Source organism: Rissa tridactyla, chromosome 5 (assembly GCF_028500815.1).
Source record: "Rissa tridactyla isolate bRisTri1 chromosome 5, bRisTri1.patW.cur.20221130, whole genome shotgun sequence".
In the NCBI taxonomy this organism is placed as follows: Eukaryota; Metazoa; Chordata; class Aves; order Charadriiformes; family Laridae; genus Rissa; species Rissa tridactyla.
The window spans coordinates 43,735,703-43,758,893 of NC_071470.1; the positions used below are offsets into that span (position 1 = coordinate 43,735,703).

The 23,191-nt window shown below is 43.0% G+C and overlaps 2 protein-coding genes across 2 annotated transcripts in view; both read right to left on the reverse strand.

The window, feature by feature from the left end:
- CPE (carboxypeptidase E) overlaps nucleotides 1-8,356 on the reverse strand; it is a 64,012-nt gene extending 55,656 nt beyond the window's left edge. Inside the window, exons 1-2 of the mRNA XM_054203142.1 lie at nucleotides 8,321-8,356; nucleotides 5,593-5,881 (exon numbers count right to left, since the gene is read on the reverse strand). Coding sequence (XP_054059117.1) covers nucleotides 5,593-5,881; nucleotides 8,321-8,356 — 325 coding nt within the window. The remainder of the gene's footprint in view (nucleotides 1-5,592; nucleotides 5,882-8,320) is intronic.
- A 5,656-nt stretch (nucleotides 8,357-14,012) lies between these two features.
- On the reverse strand, nucleotides 14,013-22,398 carry MSMO1 (methylsterol monooxygenase 1). The gene is made up of 7 exons (XM_054203789.1): nucleotides 22,274-22,398; nucleotides 21,965-22,037; nucleotides 20,340-20,649; nucleotides 19,143-19,291; nucleotides 18,097-18,223; nucleotides 16,159-16,313; nucleotides 14,013-14,990 (listed from the first exon to the last, which is right to left on the reverse strand). Exons 3-7 carry the CDS (start codon nucleotides 20,592-20,594, stop codon nucleotides 14,783-14,785), a joined length of 894 nt encoding a protein of 297 aa, XP_054059764.1. The 5' UTR covers nucleotides 20,595-20,649; nucleotides 21,965-22,037; nucleotides 22,274-22,398; the 3' UTR covers nucleotides 14,013-14,782.
- Between the last annotated feature and the right edge of the window lie 793 nt (nucleotides 22,399-23,191).

A 23,191-nucleotide genomic window follows, 5' to 3' on the forward strand; every position in this document is an offset into this window, starting at 1 on the left:
ACAATATCAAGCGCAATTAGTTGTAAGTGATAAAATTAGAACGGGTACATCTGATGACGTCACTGTAGCCAAGAGACGAGTTACGTGTTCTCTAACGTCACCACTGCCAGAACTCCCTGCCGCCAGCCCGGGCGCTGCCTTTGCCCATCTGAAGCAGGACAGCCCGCAAGACCCACGGGTGACACCGAGAAGTGGGTGTCCCCCCACTTCTCCTGGGCTACCCGGCTAAGGCCACGCAGCAGATTCCTGCCCACACCGGGCTGAAATCACGGCAGCCTCCCACACGCTTGGTTCTTCTTGCTGCTGCTGTTTTTCAAAGAGTAGCAATTGCTTGCAGTTCTCTGGAATGGCTGCAGAGTCATTTAAATCGCAATCATTTAAAAAAAGATACTAAAAAAAACAGTCTTTTGTGCAACGGTGAAATACAAACATTACGAGCAATAATTATTTTTTTTTTCCTGTGAATTTGTAGGGTTTACTTATCGCAATTTCTTGTCACAGACAGTATTTGCTCACACGGCTGGTGCCACAGCTGAATGAGGGAGCACTTCAATGACAGAAGAAAACCCTTGGGTACGCTTTCTGTATTAGCGGGGAGATCTTGGATTTCCCCATTCATTAATATACAGGGGAGGCATGATTTTCACTTCCCTTTTAGTCATCCTTTAGTTATTTTGCAGGAGGAAATGGCTCCAAGCACTGCAAAGCTGGAGTGTGAGAAGCTGAGAGCCTGAAGTTGGGAGAGTTTTGGGGGGTCCAGTACAGGAATTGCAATCTGGGAAGCCAAGCAGCTTATTTAGGCTCAGTGCCAGCACTGACCCACCCAACCCATTTCCTCGCCGTGCCAAGAGGGGTCTTGGTTAAAGTGATGGGTCCCAGGATTAACGTAACTGAGTTGCACCTCGTAAAATGGACTGAAGTCGCACCCGCGGGGTCCTGCACACGCCCCGAGTCACAACTGTGGTGCTCACCTCACACGCGGCGTGCTCCTGCCTCGCCGGCTCACCACATCTTGCTGTTGTTCGAAACTGGAAAGTCCACAGTGTGCCATTTTATAGAGAATCAGATGTCTCGCTCAACTACCAATAAACCTCTTCCTTCTATTTGAAGTATTTGTAAAGATGCTTGTGGGAGGAAGGATGAACAATAGACCCATTAAAATTGAAAAAAACCTCTTCTAAATCAAATGCTGTTTTGAAAAAACATTAAATACTTTGTCTCCAAAATGACATTATTCTGATATTTTTGGGATTTCTGTTTGCTTTGCTTTAGCATGAACAATTTGACTTAAAAGTCACAAAAATTTGCACATAATTTTGTTGTCACAAAATCTGTATTTTCATCCATCCTCTCTCCCCTCCATTGGATGCAAAAGTAATTTTCAGATCCTGTAGCTGTCACACACATAACCAGTCAATTCGTAAGCCTCACTCTGAGGATTTCTTCACAAAACCAAACACTGAAAAATAACCACTATAAAATCTTAGCAATTTATTTTCAGAAAGTAGGAGGTGAGAGAAATTTTTACTTGCAATTTTTTCATGTAAAGAGAAAAAAAAAAAAACAACCTAGGAATCCTGAAAGTGTCAATATATTTCATTTTCAGGTTTGAAGTGAAGCGGTAATGGAGGGGACTGGTCTCGCACCCCCAAAATCAATGGTACAAATGAGTCAGAAGTGGCAGCATGCCTAAACAAGTGGCTGAACATTAACGGAGGAGGAACTGCTTTAGCCATTAATCAATTCTAAATATATTTCACTGCTGTTAAAGAATGCAATCTTGCGCCCCAAATGAGCTTAGTTATGGCAATAAAAAAAGCCTCAAGAGACCCATCCGTTGGGTGTTTGTTCAACAGAACATCAGATACCCAAAGCAAGAGCCCACTTCCTCTCTCAGGAGCACTCAGTATTCTCCTGCACCTGAATTAAGGCAAAATGTTGTTTACTTTGTCCCAGAAAGAATCTCTGCTTTACTGTCAACTGTCCTCTGTGTTCCCTTGGTGCATCATCAACTTCCCACAATCTCTTTCTCCTCGCTTTATCTCACCTCGCCGTCTGCCATCTTCTATCAGCTTTCCCAGACTGTATTTTCTCACGTAATCAAAGCCCCTCCAAAAGGTTTTGATTGCTTCCAGTCTGGGTTCACACCACAACTTCTACACCTAACCACTGATGCGGTCTCATCCAAGTCTTCCTCTGCCTTAACTTTCTAGTCCCCATCAATTCAAAGGTTATCTGCATGGAACAGCAGCCTCAGTATAAACCTGTTTGTTAAAGTGCAAATATCTTCAGCTCTGGGTTTTGCTTCTCCTTATTCAAGGGCTTCCTTTCCATCAGCGACTGCAGGCTCCAATCTCCCATATGGGTATGGTATTAGCCTAAAGAATCTGCTGCCACCAAAAAAAAAAAAATTGCAAAATATTAGAACAAACTCTGGCACAAACCAGAAGGGACACAGAGTGGTCTTCACAGAGTGGTAGAGCAGTCTTCAAGTTTGCAGAGAAGGCAGCACGTTCTCCGAGGATTTAACGTAGGATCAGAAACTTTAGGCAGCCTCACGCTTCCGGCATTCAGCACATCCCTGGGAATTGCTCCGTGAAGGCCGTGCTCATCTTCCCAGTGACTAATCTGGGCTTCCAAGATTTGCCAAGACACTTTGTATGCTTATGCGAGAAACCAGACTGGCTCATACGGAGTCATTCTGGTTTCCAATGAAGTATCAGCACTTTAAAAAAAAAAAAAACAGCCTCATAATGTATATTTACCCCAGCAAAAGATGAGGCCTCAATGATTCGTCCTAGTTACTTCATTCACTAAGGATTTGTTCCAGCTGCTTTGGAAGTCTAAAGCACTTTTCTAAAATTTTCGTGTTTCTCTCATGCATTTTTTTGAAATATTGCACATGTATTACAAAATTATTTTCAAAGTAGCTGATATTGTAAAATTAACATTGATTTATATGCTTACACACGGTCAAATGTATTCACAGAAAGCTGCATGGCCACGCAATGCGCATGATTATGCCATGTATGCGCAATATTTGATTTACTCAGTACAAAGCCTCTTCACTCAGTACAAAGAGTCTTTATTGATGGTCTGCTGACAGTTTCCTGATTTATTTTGTCAGCAACTTGCTCACTAAGTGAATACAAACATTTTTTTTTTTGTTTTCACAGCGGCTCACTAGATAATTCAGGTACCATCCCTGCATACTCACCAGGCTTCTAGAAGCATGAGCTCTCTACAGACCATAAACCTATAAGTCACACTGTATATTTCATTTATAGGTATACACACGTATATATACATATATATTTTAAAATAAACCCTGTGACACTCAGGATATCTTGTAGAAACAGTTTATGTTCAGGACTAACAACTTCTTAACCTGTCATGAAAAAAGAAAAAATAACTACGTGCGTGGCTGTGAATCTATCACTTTTTAACAATAGATGATGATAAATCAGGTCCCGATCCTGCAAGCTGTAATCACACAGAATATCCTTATTCCTGTCGTCCTCCTGGGAATCAAGCGTGGATGCTCAGAGTGAGTGAGGGTCCCCCCTCAGGTAAGAGCTGCAGAATCAGCCTTGTATTTCCTGCCAAGGCCGGTACAAGGCTCCACTTCTTTTACTGCACAGCTTAAAAAAGCTCACATAGAAAAATAAACAGCGCTACCTTTTACTACACAGTAGAAGAAAGGGCACGTTACTAAGTAGAAAACACCTCAAATACAACCGTAGGTGCTTAGGCTCCTGAACAAAGAAGCAGGGATGTTATCAGTGCCTTTGCAATTATTTCAAGGAGCGCAGCCATAAGCAGGCATGGGCTCTGGCTGGTTGCCCTTCCTGAAAAGACCCTGAGTTTCTCTCGTGCCCCACTGCAGATGGCGAAAGCTGCAGCAGCTCTCCGCTTTTTGAGAAATGCTCACTACCTCACAGAATGAAACCCAGGATTTAAAAAAAAAAAACAAAACAAAACAAAACAAAGAATTTGTTCTGGTTCAAACCCTGGTTAATCCTCTGCAAAAAAAAAAAAAAAAAAAAACAAACAGCATTTTCAGCATCCACCACTAAAGATTGCCAGGACTCATCACATTCCCTGACATGTGATTCAGACACTACAACATGTGGCATTTTCGTCTATAGGGCTGCCTTTGTGAGGGACTGAGCACGTTCTAGGAAATGCTTGATGTTCACTGTGGCTTACGTGTGGACAGAATCCATAGGAAGTTTTCTTTTCTGTAGTTTGTTATCGCTCATTGATATACAGTTGGATTCTCTTTTGCTTGGGCTCAATGACAAACCCTTTCTCACATCACTGACACCAACAGGAGAAACAGCGTGTCTGTAGGAAGAGCCACGACCCCATCTCGGACAGCACAAAGTGCTCTTTTTCTCCCCGTTTTAGCCGGCTTGGCAGAAGTGCCAAATAAATGAACTGTAGCGACTGTCCCCTGACAGTAAAGCAAAGTCATAATAATAATTGCATATCATTCTAGCGTGCAAATTACATAGTGGCAATAGATTAATTCTGAGCTTCAGGATCACCCCTCATATCACGATGACAACATACTACAAAGAAATTTTTCAAATTTCACTGCAATTCCTACATTTTTCATTTCAAGACAACGCTTTGCTACCTTGCCTTCCTCTTCCATCTTCCTTATGTCCAATATCCTATGATCTCTAAGTTTTATCAGTAGCCCTAGCGCAGTCCTTAAAAATGTAAGTCCCTCGAGGATACAAAGCGAGGTTATATTCAGATCATAAAGCAGAACATTAAGCACTAATTGTACAGAACAAATCCCGAGACCCACAGCAGCCGCATCTCCACCTAAAAATCATGGACTTCCAGACCTGTTCTGTAACCTACCAAGGGAAATGTGAAGACACGACTGCAGGTGGCTTATGGTTGGACCTCAGGTACTGAGCAGCTTTCAAGACTAAGCCTTTTCACATCTAGACCTAAGAGATACTATCAATTCTGCAACTGGAAACGATGAAAAATGCACACTCGTAGGCGTAAAACAAATGCACAGTGCCAATCACATCCCCTTCTATAAAAAAAGTCTCAGACCCCAGTTACACATAACCCCGTATCCTCAGACGTCTGTGCGAACGCCCGCAGCGTGCCGCGGTGACAGGGTTTCCGCGGGCAGCCTGGCCGTGTCGCGCAGCTCGCACGGGCACGTTCGTACCCAACGCTTTCTCCCCGACCGTTTGGTTCGTGCCAGGGAGCGGGGAGGCCAGTGCCCTCCCGGGGAGGCCAACGCCTTCCCTGTCCGCACAGCTGCGCCAGGTGCTCGCCGGCAGAGCCCAGGGGCGCCCGTTCATTCCCCGCTACCGCCGCATCTGCTGGCGTTTCACTGCAATTTTAGCGCGTTTCTGTATCCAACCGGGCGCCACATCCAACGGCGGCGACATGAAGACGCTCAGCGCCGGTGCAGCCGCCCGCTGACAGCGACTACAGCGAATATTTTAGGGACAGCATCCGCCCGCTGCCGCCGCACCCCAGGCAGCAGCCCCGCTCCGCTCCGCCTCTACCCGCCGCCAGGTGCGGGCACGGCCGCCGCCCGCCGCCCCCCTTTACCGGGCTCATGCTCGCCGGGGCGGTCGGAGACCTCGATGACCAGGAGCTCCCGGCCCTCGGCGCTGCGCCCCACCGTGTAGATCCTGCTGATGGCGGGGCACTGCAGCCAGACGGCCACCAGCGCCTCCCGCAGCTCGGCGTAGCGGTGGTACTCGAAGGAGATGCCCTCCTCGGCGCTCAGCCGCCGCCGCCGGCTGGCCGCCCCCGCCTCCGCCGGCTCCGCCGCCCGGCAGCCGGCGGCCAGCAGCCCGCACAGCGCCAGCAGCACCCGCACCGCCATCCCGCACGCCTGCCCGCGGCCCCGGCGGGAGGGAGGGATGAAGGGAGGGAGCGGGGGGCGGGCGGAGGGGCGGGGAGGGACCGGCCGCTCCGCCCGTCTCCGCGGAGGGCGGCGGGAGGAGCCAGAGCTCCCCGCGGGGGGCGGCGGTGGGTGCGCGGCCCGGCGGAAGGCGCTGAAGCTGCTGTCATCAGCCGGTCCCCGTGTCCAGAGGGAGAAAAGCGTTGGAAGAATCCCGGGACGCGATTTCTGCATCGCTTTGTGTCATCCGTGTGGTGAAATACTTTCGTCCTGCACGGCGTTCGTGCAGTCCCACCGAGCTAATCCACTGGCAAAAACCTAACGGAACAGATGATAGCTGCTCCACGAAAGATTCAAACAGTATTGCTGCAGAATAATACAAACGTATTTGATTGGCCTCACGGGGAAAACTATGAACCATCATCTATAAGGTACCCCTGCTCATCATCTATAAGGTAGCTTTGCTGCATCACAGCAGGCAAAGGATAAAAAGCAAGACTTCCTTTCTGATACCGAGAATATTTAGAGAGCACATCCCATAATTGTCAATGTTCTGGTGAGGAACCATTCACAATATATCAATAAATCACAGTCTCAGATCACAGATTGCAGATACTACAGGACTTCTGAAGCATCTGTTTTTTCAAGCTGTTTCTATAGGCATAGGTGTTCAGACTACGTCAAAACAGTCTGGAAAGGACAACTGATAAAAGCAAAAGGCTAAATGCTAAAGAGCAACTTCCATATCAGGGGTTTTTTAATTATTATTAAAGGACACAAGGCTCACTGGAACATTTTGAGAAGTTTGGAAACCACACATCCAGTTCCTCCCCGTACAAATAGAATTTTGTCCCCAGTAATTTAATACATGTTTTGCGCTGATCATCTAATCTAAAAGGGTGAGCCCGTGTAACATCCCCTTCCATCACCAACTTATACTGAATCAATTTATAGGAAGATTTGTTAATAATGCTTTGTGATCCTATGGATATTTTCCCAAATTATGGGTCATCTAGTTCCAACCAAGAAGAATGGAAATAATGTCTTTTGGGAGAACATCTTCATTGCAACTTGGTGATACACCAGCTCAGAAACTCATCCGGCACCTGAAACTCGGACCTGAAAATGCTACTATGTATAAATACTTATATATCTATTTATCTGTGCATAAATACTAATATATCTATTTATCTGTATTCATCTATACTTTTCATCTTTCAGTGTCCTGACTGTCAGTCCTGGATTATTTGATGTGTGACCAAAGGTCAGCTCACCCAGACCTTACCATCTTTCAAAGCCAACTGGGTTCAGAAGCTTCTCCGCCCCGTTTAATTCCAGTTTTACAAGAACACAACCATGAGCAAAGGCACCTTCAGGGCACTTCTTAGAGCCTGGAACTCTCCATTTTTACTGCTAGAAAACTTCAGAGATGGCTATCATATGATGTCACATTAGTTCTGGAGTTGTGACAATGCAAATGCAAACTGACTCCAAGCATTTTGTAAGACTGAGATGCGCAGAGACTCCCTGATAACGTTGTTTTCTCTTACAAAGATCACCGTTCTGATTTTGGGTTACAGAAGTGCCATCCCTCGGACTTCTCTCCTCCCTAACAGCATGTACTGTATTATGAATTTGTTTATGACTTCACACTACTTTAGAAATGTGCTATCTGTGCAATGCTCTCAAAAATGAACGGCAAATAAAGGTAGCTGACCTAGCATTCAAAAGATTCACATTCTGTATCAGTTTGTTGGCTACATTCATCACAGGCTAAACATTCCTCGTTTTCTTCATCGCTTTCCCTTGCACTTTATACACAAAGCAAACAGATCTGCTGATGCTCCGATTTTAGACTTACAGTATCATTTTCTGGGAGAACTTTCTGAGCTGTCAAAAAAACCTTTGTGCATTGTAGCAACTCTCATTGGCTTCCCTTCCAATTTATTTTAGCAAAATACAATGTCACTAAAAGATACAAGTAGGCTCAAATATGATCTATTTCTTTTCATCTCTTCAAGCAGTGGATTATGATTCCACTACACAAAATTAGTCTCTCAACTAGATCCGAATGGATTTACATTAATTTCCATATTTATTAACCCCCTACCCCTAAAAGAAAATAAGAGAATGAGTACTTATAAAACCACATGCATGTACACATCTTGTGTAAAACAAGGCGGTTTATATACTACCAATTTTTTCATTTTGAGTTCACATGTACTGATTTCTTTTTAATAAGGGATCAAGAAGCAATGATTAGTTTCTCAGGCAGCTTAGGAGCATTCGCAGAACTGAGCAGGAGGAATAAATCGATGACTTCCTTTCTATCCAACCCCTCCTCCTATTTTCCATAGTTCAGAGATGATGACTGTCATCACAGGCAAAGGCCAAATTTCCTTGTAATATGGAAAAATGTTTTTCACTTGCCTTAGTCTCAGAGGAATACTCTAACACCAAGGGCATTCCCAGGTTACGTGCATAACCAGGCTCCTGGGTATGGCCTCGTAAGCTAATAACACTAATTAGAGCGGGGAGCAGACCTCAAGTGCTCCCTGTCCAGAAAATGTCGTGATCAGCAGATTTCAAACCTGGCTTTACCTCTCCCTTATGTCTGTATATGACACGGAATAGTAGATTATATCTTACTAACAGACACAGCCTAAATAATTGGGTAATGGTGAAGAAAGCTTCATTGGCATTTACAAAAATGCTTATTTATAGACAAATATATATATATATATATACACAAACTTATATATAACATTCATACGTATTTACATATCACTTCATTCTTTTGTCCAAAACAACTTGCTGAACGTGATTCAAATTTTCAAATACTTTTGACTTGCCTGACTCTGTCTTTTTCAGCAAATCATGATTCACTAGCAAGTATGTAATTAAATCTAAAAAAAAAAGAAGAAAAACCCCACCAAAACCAAAAAACCCTCACACTCACAGAGTTCTGCTTACAAGACTTGAGTAACTCTGCACTTTTTTAATTTGTGTGGCAAGAAAAGCAGGCTGAGGCGGCTATTTTCTTTTATAACCCTAAAAGGGAACCCTAAACCTGCGTCCACTAGGAACAATAAAAGTACATTAGGAAAAACAGAAATCCTAAAAACATTCTATGATATTTACATTACTAATAACAAAGTACTGTTAATAATGACGCCATGGAAATTCTCAGTAAACTTCTCTGGTTTATATTGGGAAAGAAGTGAGAGGTTACACTATACTGCATGGGGAAGACAGTGCTTTCTAACAGACAAATAACCAAGCAGGATGCTGAACGTAATGCATAAGGGAGAAGATCATCAAGACTAAATCACTAATTGGTCTTTAAACCCTGCTCTGAGGAGGGCAGGGCACCTTTGGCCTGCTAATATTCAGTTATACCACGTTTTCAAGCCTTGGAAAAATTCTGAAAGACTGCTTACGGCACATCTATTCAGAAAAAACAGCTATAGACCATGTACGTCCTAGAAGACCAGGTAAAAGCTGGTAAGGGTTTCAATCAAGAAATTCACAATAGGAATAGAATAGCTCCAATCAATTTTAATAAAGAGAGCAGTTGATCTCAGTGTTAACACATAACCAGGCAAGCAGATAGAAATAACTTGTGAGATGTAAGAACCTTTTACAAAATTTATCTGAATGCTGGTTAAATACATGTATTATACCCAGCAGCTCTGGTCACTTGAAGGTTTGTCTTCAAGACAGAAGCTTCTGCTACCAACCTCCAAAATGTCTTGAACAACTCACTGGCTCTCTTTCTTGGATGCCTGCAAAACAGGGTTGAGATATGGAAAGTTGCAGCTTTTCCAGTACCTTGAGAACAAGCATAAGAAAGAAAACACGTGAAAAAGAAAGAGAACACGTGAAGAAAGGCTGAGGGATTTGGGTCTTTTTAGTCTGGAAAAAAGACGGCTGAGGGGGAATCTTATCAACACTTATAAATACTTAAAGGGTGGGTGTCAGGAGGATGGGGCCAGGCTCTTTCCAGTGGTGCCCAGCGACAGGACAAGAGGTAACGGGCACAAACTTAAGCATAGGAAGTTCCACCTAAACATGAGGAGGAACTTCTTTACCCTGAGGGTGGCAGAGCACTGGAACAGGCTGCCCAGAGAGGTGGTGGAGTCTCTGTCTCTGGAGACATTCAAAACCCGCGTTTTGGACGCGTTCCTGTGCAACCTGCTCTGGATGACCCTGCTCTGGCAGGGGGGTTGGACTAGATGATCTCCAGAGGTCCCTTCCAACCATACCATTCTGTGATTCTGTAAGAAAAGGCAGGTCAAAGGAAAGATAAATTAATAAATAAAGGCTGAATTTTTAAAAATCCAAAACCAGAAAAGGCAGTTACACAGGACCTTACAGAGAGGGAAAGGAAATAAAAGCACCTTCTAGTCCTGTAGTGCAAGACTGAATCTTTAATTTTTTCCACCTGGTAGATGACTCACCCAGTTACTGAAATTCAGCCTTATCAAGCATTTAATTGCTGACCGCGCTTTTGTTGTGGCGGGCATCCTAAACATGCAGCAATTCTGTGTAGAGCCTCTTCACAAACTGCAGCTTAAATTTCATACAAAATGCACCTGACTTTAGCACTTAGGCACTGCGTACCTACACAAATGGCAGTGGCTTATTTCTGCTGCTTATTTCAGGCCACAGGAGTAATCACTGCTCCCGGGGTGACATTAGGTCCCAGACACAGAGCTGCAACGCTGTTTCTGAGCGGTGTCATGGCTATACCGCCGAACACTCTCATACAGAGAAACGATCATGCAGGATCACCTTGAGATTCCGCAAAACTGGCTGGCAGGGTTCTTCAGAAATGGTGAGTCATTATCCAACAGGAGCGTTCTTCTGGTCTTCCACAGGGACTGGCTTTTCAAATTCTGGGGGCTAATTTATTCAGTGATTACATAAATGTGAATCAAACCTGATTAAAAAATACGGATGACAAAGAATGGTGAATAATAAGGATACAGCAGCTCTGGAATGTGATTTAGATTACTTGGTAAGTCAAGTACATTTAAATATTTCAGCGCAGAAAATTGTAAATTACACTTAAGAGCAAGAAATATAAAACACACTCATCACAGTCCAGCAGGCAGTATTGCTAGAAGCATTGAGAGGTCACAATAGATGGGTAACCCGACTATGTTTTCCAGCGCAATGCTGCAGAACAGCTGACTTTATCTTTGAATGTTTAGACCTAAGGACAATGGTTAAGAGGAAGGATGTGATTATACCACCAAGGAGGTGTTAGAGAGAACGATCCGGACACGCACTTCTGATGTCTACAGCTCAAGCAAGACATCAAAAATTCAGAGAGAAGCCTCAGAAGTAAGTTGAGAAATAGATGAAAAGCCTTACCGTGGAGGACATCACATAATCTGGTTAGCCGGTGAAAAGATACAATTGAAAAGCGATTTGATTGCTGTGTTTATTACCTTCACAGTTAGAAAGTTATAGCAAAAAACAACGACAAAAAGTTGCCTTCTTCCTGGACCTGCCGGTTTTAGGTTTCAGTGGCTGAAATTTAGCAGAAAGCTGCAGCTGGCAGAGGGAGGGAGGCAGCAGCAACGCGATGGAGATTTGGAGGCAATGAACCAGCCACTGTAGTGAGCAATAAGTATCTGTAGCCAAAACGTAGGTTACAATAATATCATTTTTCAATAAAAATTAATGTTAAAAATCTATAAACATATCGCACTTTTCTTTAGATTTATCTTAAAACACTCAGCAGTCATTAATTATAAATTTTGTGAAGACAATAAATGAAGTGATATAATTTACAAATATAATCATAATGTCAATCATTATTAATATATGCTGGCAAGCTGCGCTGCAGCGTAATATGAGCCTCCTTATTTAGCATTTCACATCAGCAGCCAAAAGCAGTTGATTATTTTGCAATCCTAATCTGAGCAATTTATTATACTTTTCAAGTTTCCATGGGTTTTGACACAAAACCCGAGAAATTAATTAATCACTTTCATAGGAGTTACTTGTCATAGCCTAAGGGGCAGTACAAGCTGTCATTTCCCACAGATGAGCCTTACTTAAACTAAGCTGGACTTTCAGGAAAAGATTAGGTTGTGAAAAATGTTGCTTCCCCACTTATTCCCCTATCCTACCACGTTTAAGAGTTGCATGTCTCCTTGCAAAAGAGGACAAAGGACAACAGATTGTGTAAGGTTTTGCTGTGCCTTGTCAAGAGCCAAAAACTGTCACCCGTACGTTGCTTTCATTTTTTTTTTCTATTGCACAAAAATCTCTTAGTTTTCAGAACTACACATAACCTAAATAATCAGAGAAGTCTTATTCAATAAAGGCCTAAACCCTCAAAAAGGTAATTGCCTAACAGTTCCTGATATGCATAAGAGATACACAGTAATGAGGTAGGTGGGTTACCAGCCAGCACCAGTTCAGTAACAAATCCAAGGCTCTGCATTTGAAAAGGGGGTGGTAAAATGCAGGTCTAGCTGAGTCCCGCAGCAAAACAAGCCTGTGGTTTTCAAATGCAAGTTCCTGTGTTGAGAGAGGTATGGTGGGCACATTTTTTCAGGGGAGGGGAAAAAAAAAAAAATATATATATATATAAAGCACAGCTTGCATTATTCTCTCGGGATTTGTTAAAGGATCAAAAGCAAGGGTGTGATCACATGCTACTCTAAGGATGTCCTAAAATAACCCAAAAAACTGAAGTAGCAAAAGAAAAATATGGATTCAAGTCGTGAAAAAAGAACAACAAAAAAAACAACCAGGCAAACCGGACCTAAAAAGATGGCATAAATAACGTGTTAAAATTACATTCCTTATTTTCAAAACGTCTTGAAGAATGTAACATACACTGCAACGTTGTTAAATCACCCTATGAAACATTAGTGTTCTGATTGAGCTCTGCAAGAGCTGAGGAGACACCCAGCTTTTACCAGGACCGTTCTTGGAGTATTTAAGCAATTGGCTCACAGTTGTACACAACTTTGGGACGGTGTGTGTATAGTCACAGGCCGTCGGGCTGAGAAGTGAATAGAATCGTGTACGCAGGGAAAATCTGAAGCACTGAAAGCTCCTTGTATTTTTAGGCTAGGGGTTCAGTTGAATAAAGCTAAATACAGCTGCAGGATGAGAGTGGGAGTTGACAAAGCCAAGAGGATAATGGCCATCTCCAAAATCTGATTAAAGAGGTCGCCTCCGCCATGGAGAGTTCAGGCTGCCGGTGCTTATGGATTGAGGGAGTCTCAAGTACCAGTCCCCCGCTAAAAACAATACAGGGTTCTCAGCTTCCATTCACCTGCCACCGACAAGCATTTTTACTTCCTTTGGGAGGGAAGGGGAAGAGGAAGATCACCGAATTTCAATGGGGATACAGACAGAGAAGTAAAAGCTTCTACAAAACATATGCAGAAGAGGAATCTGAACCACTCCCACATCCCAATTAATATTTGAAGCACTCTGAATACCATTAACGCCCTGGCTTTCTGCTAAAAGCCCCGTCTCATCTGCACTTTCATAGGAGTGCCTGCTTTGAGGATTACACCAGACTGCCTGCGAAGCAGCATGAAAATTCAGGTGGTCTTGGGTAAGGCAAACACTGTAAGCATCTCTAAAGGACTCACAGGGTAGATGAAGTGCTACTTGAAGTCTGAAGAACAGCTGACATTAAAATACAAAGTGCAAGATCTTTGTAAGGGTTTAATCCCTTCTTAAATACTTGCACTGTAATTTCCTGTGCAACATACAAACATTTAGAGGAGATTCCACAACATTAGATTACTGCTTCTATTACTAGTACAACTCAAGCAGTAGATTTTGAGATTCGAGTTTGGGAAAGCTGTATTCTTAACTTGAGAATGCACTTGTGACAAAAGTTGTCGCTACATGCAGTAGCTATGTATCCGAATCCTTCAAAACACAAATCAGCAGAATTTACAAGATGTTCTTTCCTTTCCTTTCTTACTGCTGTCTCTGTAAGTAGTTTAACAGATGGAACTGCCGTAGACCATACTAACAGAAACAATGCTGCTTCATTAGAGATGAACAGAGTAAGATGCAATATCCTACGTGGTTTTTAATCACAGCTTTGTATTAAAAAAACATATGAAAAGTATAATACACGCATCAAACCAATCCACATTTATTTTATCAGTCACAAGTGCAAATATAGCAACAAGTCAGTTCAGCAAATTACAACACACAGAGAAGAATGTAATGTAAATGCTAAGTACACTGACAGAAAAACTTCAAGAGAGCAGCAAAAACCAGTTTCTTCCAACAAAAACTTCTATTCTTTTTGCCTGTAATCTAAAATAACATAATAAATCTAGATCAGGAATGTCTCTGCTAACTCATGTTTTAGCCAGATATTCTGTTATTAACAGTTCTCATTATCCAGTGTGCAAACGGCCTGTCCAAGCTTCTTATTAACAGATGTTTTGGTTTTAAGCAACTTTGACCCAATATTTAAATAATACAGTGCTGATACCAGTTAATATGTTCTGCTATTTGATATTACAAATTTAAGAATATATATTTAAAAAAACTAAGTCCAATTTCATATATAATTCTACCTGGATCCAAAAGTGGGCAACATTAAAGATAAAATCGAAATTTATTTTTTTTTCCAAAAAAAAATGGATAGACGCAAGTCATCTCAGGTTTTTTTGCATCATCTTTAAATCTGTAGTTAAAATATATGCAGTACTTACGTATAAAATAGAAAGCATTCCCATTAGGAAGATACTGCAGTGTAATTAGCTGGTTTTCCCTACCACTTAGTAGCCAAGGAACAAGATTTATGCTTAACATCCGATCACTATTTTGCTTTACAGAAAAGCAAAAGTTGACTACCAGTATTAGCATTAGAATTTTTACGCTGGAAATTCAGTCAGCCTTCTTCTTTGTTATGAGTTGTTGCTTCTTCTCTTTTTCTTTATAGGCAATGAACTGAGAGTCTGTACCAAAGATTCTGTCCCACCACGTGAAGGTTGAAGCGTAATTGCCGATAAAGTTCATGTGATGGAAATCATGAAAACGGGCCCCAGCATAGAAAGGCACCAAGTGAAGAGGGTTCAGCGGAACATCATAGCCACTACAGTGGAGGGCAAAAAAAGAAAAGCAATTATAGTAAGGATTTTTCTCAGATATAAGCCACTATATAGACACTTACTTGTTGTCTTTATAAAATAAAAATTTTTTTTTGGTATTATAAGGCCCTGAGGTAACCACTGTAACGTTGCCTTAACAGGAAAACAAGATCCCTCCTATCCTAGACAAATGCTTCTGTGAACTATCCCACAATGGCTTTGGCACTTGCTGACCTTTTCAGCGCAGTGTATTAGGTGACAAAAAAAATTGAAGCAAGTGCCCTAAAAAAAAAAAATCACAGCTGGCTTCACAGCTTTAACTGACTCAAGAGTGACATTAGGAAGGAGGAACAAGAAATAACACCATCTTTTAGTGACAAGCGATGAACATCAGCTTAGCTGCTTACCAAACAGCATCTCAGATCAACTACAATTGTAGTGTTTCTACTCTTACATTCAGCTTACTGCAAGTTCTTCAAATGTTTAAAATGCAAAATATACAATTAAAGTAACGTTAAAACCAGGACAGTTTGCTTTAGAGGGATTTCAACTCTCTTGCTTAGTAGTACTGGAAAGCATCTTACACCACCTAGTGGGGAGACTGCAAGGTAATTTGTTATAAACACCTCACGTGGACAACAAACTAAAGTGATAATTATCAAGGGAGATTCATATTTTGCATCAATTACTTTATGATATGTCACAACATACACTTCTCAGTCTACAACCAATATATAACTAAACCATCAGTGATGGGTGGTTTAGCCTAAAGTTTCTCTTGTCCAGGAAAACTGGCTGACAAAGTATTAAATGGAAAGAACTCTTTGCTAGAATATTGTACTTCTAAATTGATTTTTGGTGTTCTATTACGCAAAAGGTCACTTTTACACCAAATATCAAAAGCTAGACATCCTAACGAGGCACCTAGCTTCTGAAACCCTCAAGATGGTCTAGCTGACAGTCTACACTCTTCTAATTGGCAAGATTTGCTATTAACACTACCTCAAAACAGAAAATCGTGTTAATTGTTCAGGTTGTGTCCTTCTTTGTAAGATGCAGTAAAGCATTTCAGTGCAAAATAAACACTAAAGCTCAGTGAAAGAAATGGGTAAGTTTAAGACAGGTTTAAGGAGAAGAAGAAAAGCAATTACTAAAAAGCAATGAGGATTTCACCTGTGTACGTCAATGGTTTCCATCAAACGACATATGACCCATGCCCACAGAAGAATCACATGGTTACAGAAAACAACAATTCCAATGAAAAAGCCAGTTCCAAGGATAAGTGTTTCCAGAGGATGTGCATATTCTGCTTGCATTCCAAATGGAGACTAGAAAGAGATAACAGGAAGAAAAACAGTCAACATTTCCAATTCTATATACCCCCAAATCAGAATCACCATTTTGTGGTACTCTCCCCTTCCCATTACCCCACAAGACTACAACAGGACAAAGGGAATGATGTTGTGGGTAAAGGAAATGGTCTGACTGAGCAAGGGCCTCAACACAGGTGTTCAGCTCCTCGCTGGGAAAACAGAAAACACTATTCCAAGGTCCTAAGGATTATGACTGCATTAGCGATTCCATACACTTCACTACTTGCTGAAAAGTTGGAAATTTTTATTTAGGCTTACCATTACCCAAGGCCAAAGCATTATTTCAGGAATATTATAAGTGTTTGGGAAGCTCCTATCAGCTTTGCTATACATCCCGTCTTGGAAGCAGAAGAAAGAAGGAAGCCAAAATATTTTGAGAGTCAAGATTCACTTAGAAATTTATTTTAAAAATAACTTAAAAGCACCCCTCATCTTTGACAATTTTTTTAAGATAAATTCTTACTATTCAAATATTACTGTTGATATTGAAATAAAACCTTTTCTTTATATAGATAATTTTTAAAAATATACATATGTACACATACACGCAACCTCGAGTCACACCTACATTTAGTTTACAAAAAAAGAAATTCTACAGAGAGTTTTCAAAAGTAGACCACCGTAGAAAGATAATAATTAAAAAAAAAATTAACCTAATGCTCAAGGTTATAAGTTTGATTATAAGAAAACCAGCAAGTTCACTTCGGCTTAAGGGCAATTTTAAAATTATCACCTTTTACTATCAGGGAAAGTTTTTACCGAAATAGCCATTAGCCTACAGATCACTTCTGTGTGAACTGCTAACCACTCAAGAATAATGGCCAGAAGCTGCTCCTTGCTAGAGACCTGAGGGGCTGCCCAGAGCAAGAAGGAAACAGCGGCTGCTGCTGCAGATGTACATATATATGCATGCATCAATCAGTTCTCTATTATCACAGCCTGTATAAACCACCCCAGACACAGTCGCTTGCAGCTTACCTTAGGCACAGTGTGGGTTATACACTGAAACACAGCGGTACACAAACAGAGTAGCACTGACTTCTGTGATCCAGAGACAGTTGCCTTACACCAACTATAAGGTATAAGCACTGCCGGACCCCCGCCTGGCTCAGAACAGTGCCACCTCCCGTCAAGCATGGCTCATTACCTCGTGTTCAATGTCAGCTTCAACACCGCTAATTGCGGAACCATCCAAAATATCTCTGTACTGCACTGTGGTATCAATGCAGTATAACACAACTGGCTATACTGCTTCCAGAGGCCCATACCCAAAGCTATAATCCTTCCCTGACTCGTATATGTTGCACATACGATGCACGCACCCAGGCCATGTAGGAGCCACCTGTCTGGATCCTGTTCTGGGTATTAGTATGTTCTGGGTAACACCCTAGGTGGTGGTGGTGAACTGATGAACGATCAAACCCAGAAATCGACCATTTCCCCCCTCCCCTCACAATCAAGCACGCTTTTAAAAGCTTGCTTTCACCTAGCTCGGCAGATATGATTAAACTTCAAAAGAGCTGACTGGGTGCGACCTTTCATTCCCATTAAATGAAATACAGGAGGTGTTTTCAGAAACAAAATGGATGACTCTTCTTGACAAAGAGCTCAAGAAAAGACATCTATTCCACTGTCAGAGGGATGCAAAATTCTTAAGTCTTTCAAGTAAGACCTTTAAATAAGTTGTATGAAACCGCACATACTAAAAACTATTAAAAAATAATCGAGGAATACATACAACAAATTCATGGTGAACCTTATGGATATACTTGTATATTCTCTTGTGATGCAGCAATCTATGTAGGAAATAGTGCCAGGCATCTTCAATCACTGCACATCCAAAACACTGGGCAACCAGAACATACCTTTAAAAAGCAGAAGAGCTATTAGTTATAGAACATACTAGGAGACAATCCTAAAAGATAAAATAGTTTGTGTACTAGGAAGGTTGGGAAATGTTTATTTATATTATTCATTGAATAACAGTGCATTGACACTACCTTTTTAAAATACTGAAAATATTAATTGCTGAGCACATTAGTCCCTGTACCTATCAGCTCATCTGTTGATAAGCTGAATGAATCAGCACGCAGCATAATAAACTGTCATTTCAATATTACAAACTATAAAGAACATCTATAGACTGCGTAAGATGTAGAGATAAAAACAGAGTTGCATCAGCTATCCAGATGATAGAAATTTCCAAGAAACATGAGCTTCTGTTGTAAAGAACAGCTATTGAAAAAAAAAAAAAAAAAAGAGGCATTTATAACTCAGTTTTGTTTAAAAGTCTATCAGTTTAGTGCAAAAAAGGAGAATGGGAAGCAAGTGGTACATTCTCTCCCTTGAGGAACACACTGCTGCTATTATATAAAACAAGGTGGAAAGAAGAAACGCTTAGGAAGAATCAAAAAATGAGAAAACCCAGAAAGTCCACTATTTAACCCATGCCACCAAGAAACTTGCTTTGCTCCCGTAAGCTCCCTCCTAATGCCCCTTCTTCTGAGTATCAGAACAATTTGGGGCCATTTAAAAAAAGATTTAGGAAGCTTGTCCTGGTTTGAGGTAAAACAGAACCAACTTTCTTCATAGGCCAATCTGGCCCAAAGCATGAAAAAGCTCTAGCTTTTACAGCAGTTAAGGATCATCAGAAGCACAATTAACACACACAGTTTACATCACCAAAAAATTACCGTACATTAAGAGTTGACGACACCATTTATTAAATATTCTGCCTCCAACTGTATGTAACTCAGCATCAACATACGAGAAAAATTTACCTACCATCTAGGCATCTCTTCCCACTCATACGGAATGTTAAAGTACTCTGTGAAGTAATAGGTGCCACAAATCAGAGGAAGCTGAATGAAAAAGTGATTGAAGAGGAGTGTTTTGAAACACTTCCACTGTTTTTCCCATGTTTCTGGTTTATCCTAAGAAGAAGCAAAAGTAGCCAGTTGCGTTACGTATGTTTATTGCGCGTAAGTGAAGTGCTGCAAAAAGTACTTTGGAGGCAGTTTGATTTCCCTGTGGAAGACAGATAGCGGGTCCTCCAGTAACACAAATTAACTCAGGCAATACAGATTACATGGGATTGGATTCAGTTTCATCAAAACCTCCTGTTTTTCTAAGCTAGCTTTTTGTAAAATTTAAAGTAAGCCTCTCTTAACAGAAGTTGTCTTTGCCAGTTGCCCAAGGCTATTCTTGTTATTTCAGTGTTTGCAATTAGCAGAAACATGTCATATTCAACAGTTTAACACAAATCTAAGTTTGCTTTTCTTCTTCACACCACAGAATGTATTTCCATAGCTAAAATAATACAAAGAGAAGCCAAGCTTGTGAAGAAATAATTTGTCTTGAGACATCCAGTTTTTGCAGAGAAACATTTTACCGTTTCAGGAGCTGGTATTATTAATTTCCAACTCATATTACAAGGAACTGGATGAAAACAATCATCTTTAGAAACTGGATGTGCCTTTGCTACCAATTAGGAGTGTGCAGTCCATCCTAGGTTATCTCCATTGTTAAAATACTTCAAAATCCTCTCAAGAGGGTGTGCATGGACATACTTAGAAAGAGACACCTGCTATTACATAAACATACCATGTAATTCCTTCATAATACCAAGATACACCTCTACCACCACATGCTGTGATTCTACTATACCTTCCCCTGCTGATATATAAACTTACATGAAGAAAATTCAACTTTGCTAACACAGAGACTGACATACCCTTTTCCTTTTCATACCACCATGGTGGACAGGATACTCTCCCTTGGAAGTAACTCCTTTCCTTCCCCAAAATCTACTTCTCTTCCACTCCTCACACATTGTAATTTTGCTCTGTCACTTCCAGAGTATCCACAATGATAGAGGAAATGGGGTCATAGAAATTGGAAAGTAGGAAACTGCAGTTATATGCTCTACTTCACATATTCAAAGACAAATCGGGAAGCACGTAGTTCACAACTTTGTCTTACCTGCTGAATTTTATACTTCTGCATGTATGGTATAAACTGAAAGACAAATCCAGGTACACACAGCAAGAAGTATGAAACTTCATGGACTATAAGTGACCCCCAAGTTGCAATCTGGAACTTTGTGTAGTTATCCAGCATGTAATTCCAGGCATTTTTAAATGGTTGCTGCAAGGGATTGTCAGGCAAGAAAGAGTCTATATATTCCACCGCCAAATAAGCAGAGTTCAAGATATTAACGCTGTCGTTCATTGCCATTGTTCAAACATAAAGCATCACAATTACAGTTCTTCTGCAGTTGTCTATAAGTAACCTGCAAATTTTGAGAAAAAAAAATGAATAAACAGCAGTTAATCTTCAGGGGAAAAAAATCACCTACCTTCCTTGTTACCTAGTTTTAAAGTAAAACAAGGAAGGGAAGAGAAGCAAGAGACAGATACTTTTTATATAGAATAGTGTAAAAGTGCAAAGGTTAAGACCAGTTTGAGAGGTAAACCAATTTGAGAGACAATCAGCTTCTCAAGTTTTGAGATTAGCTCAAGGGAGCAAAAGGATAAAGAAATATTAATTATTACCCAATTTTATTTCAAGTCTTCTGTACGATGATTCTGTACTAAAAGGGCACAGAAAGGTTCAAACCAGATATTAGAAATTAAATTAACCATGTGATCTCCTGATTATCCAGCCTCATAGCTGTGAGCCAGAATCCATGCAAACCACATCAACACTGCAGACTGCCTCTAGACTGCATATGGCCTGAGGCAATCCACCTTTCCATAAGTAAGACAGTTTTCATCACAGCTCTTAAAAGCATAAAGGCAGCGTTCCTGCAGGTGCCCAGAACTTCTGTCATTTCCACAAAGGAGGCTGCTTGTTGGTTTGGGTTGGAAGGGACCTTCAAACATCATCTAGCCCAACCTCCCTGCCATCAGCAGGGGCATCTTTCAGTAGACCAGGTTGCCCAACACCCCATCCAACCTGACCTCGAACACCTCCAATACTGGGGCATCCACAACTTCCTGTGCAACCTGTTCCAGTGTCTCACCACTCTCATTGTAGAAAACGCCATTCTTATGTCCAGTCTAAACCCACCCTTTTTTTTTTTTTAAGCTTAAAACCATTGCCCCTTGTCTTGTTGCTACAGGTCTTGGCAAAAAATCTTTCTCTGTCTTTCTTATAAGCCCCCTTTAAGTACTGAAAGGCAGCAGTAAGGTGTCCCTGGAGCCTTCTCTTCTTCAGGGGGGAACAACCCCAACTCGCTCAGCCTTTCTCTGTAGGCCATGTGCCCTCTGATCACTTTCGCAGCCCTCCTCCGCACCCGCTCTAACAGGTCCCTCTTCCACCCTAAAACGTGTGCGCAATCCACAGGCCAGAGGATGCGGTCAGGCCCCAGCTGATACGCTCGGACTAGGTCCAACAGAAATAACACACCAAGCTCGGTATCCAGCCACAACGTCTTCCATTCTTCTTTCTTAGCAACAGCACCGAGATGCTACCATTCTGTATTAACCGCAAATAGATATACCATAGCAGATATCATTTTGTTAGCAGTCAACACGCCATGGCAGACGCCAAGGCAGCTCACGACCCGATCTCCCGAGCCAACGGGCACACGCAGGGCTACTCACCCTCACGAAGAAGCAGCCGAGGGACCAGAGGCGAGGCAGCGCCGGGATCAGGCTCGTCCGGTCTGCGAGGACCCTGCAAGTAAGCGGACAGACCCTGTCACAGGCCGCCGGCGGGCACCGGCCGGACGATGGCGGCGAGGCAGGGGATGCCCAGGGGAGACGCCCGGCCAGCGGCACCCGCCGGAGCAGTACCGTGGTGCCACCGGGAGGAGCCGCGCAGCCGTCCGGGCCTCTGCACCCCGGCAACGGCGCGGGCACCCCCAGGGCAGACCGCGACCGACCTCCCGCCCGCCCTCCGCGCCCCCTCACCTGTGTGACGGCGGCCCCTCACGCCGCGGCGGAAGCAGCGGCGGCAGCACCCGCGGCAGCAATAACAACCGCCGGGGCCGCCGGCTCTTCAAGTGCGCCCTCCCATTGGCCGCCCAGCAACTCCCGGCGCGGCGCCCATTGGCTGGCGGGCGGCCGCGGCGGAGAGTCAGGCGTGAGGAAGCGGCCGATCCCGCGCGCCCATTGGCTGAAGGGGTGGAGTGAGGATAGTGAGACCTGGGCGCGCGGCCAATGAGGCGGGAGGGAGGCCGGTTGACGTCAAAGACGTGATGAGGAGGAGACCAGTGCCGCGGGCGGGGCCGGGCCGCGCCCTTCCCTGGCCCCTGGGCCGGTCCCGGGGAGCCGCCGGCGGGTACGCGGTCCCGCAAGACGCCGCCTGCCTACACGCGGCCCGGCCGCTGAAGCTGCCGAGAAGCACAGTCGCATGAGGAGGAGGAAGGGGTGGGGGAGTCACAGCGCGGCCCGCGTGGCGGCGGCCGGGACGGGGGAAAGGAGGCCCCGGTTGCCCGTTACCTGCATCCGTGCTGCTCCTGACGCTTCTCTGACAGGAGCCGCGGGGCACGGCGGGGCTGCCGGCCGGCTCACCGCCGTCGTCTTCTTCAGGGAGGAGCCGGGGCCGCGGCGGCGCTGCCCGCGGCTGCGGGGGCCTGGCGGTGTCGGTGTGTGCCCGCACGCCAGGCCGCCTTGCGTGAGTGAAAGGACCGAAATATAAGGGTAGGTAGGGTAGCGATGGACCGGAACCCCATTCGTGGAGTTCGGTATCGTGCAGGTAAAATTCTACAAATAACTCGAATGTGCAATTCAAAGAGAATGTTCCTAGTGAAACCCGCTACCCAAACCCACGGTATGTCATACACCATCAACAGTAGAATGAAGTCATCCATTTCATTTTGGCATCAG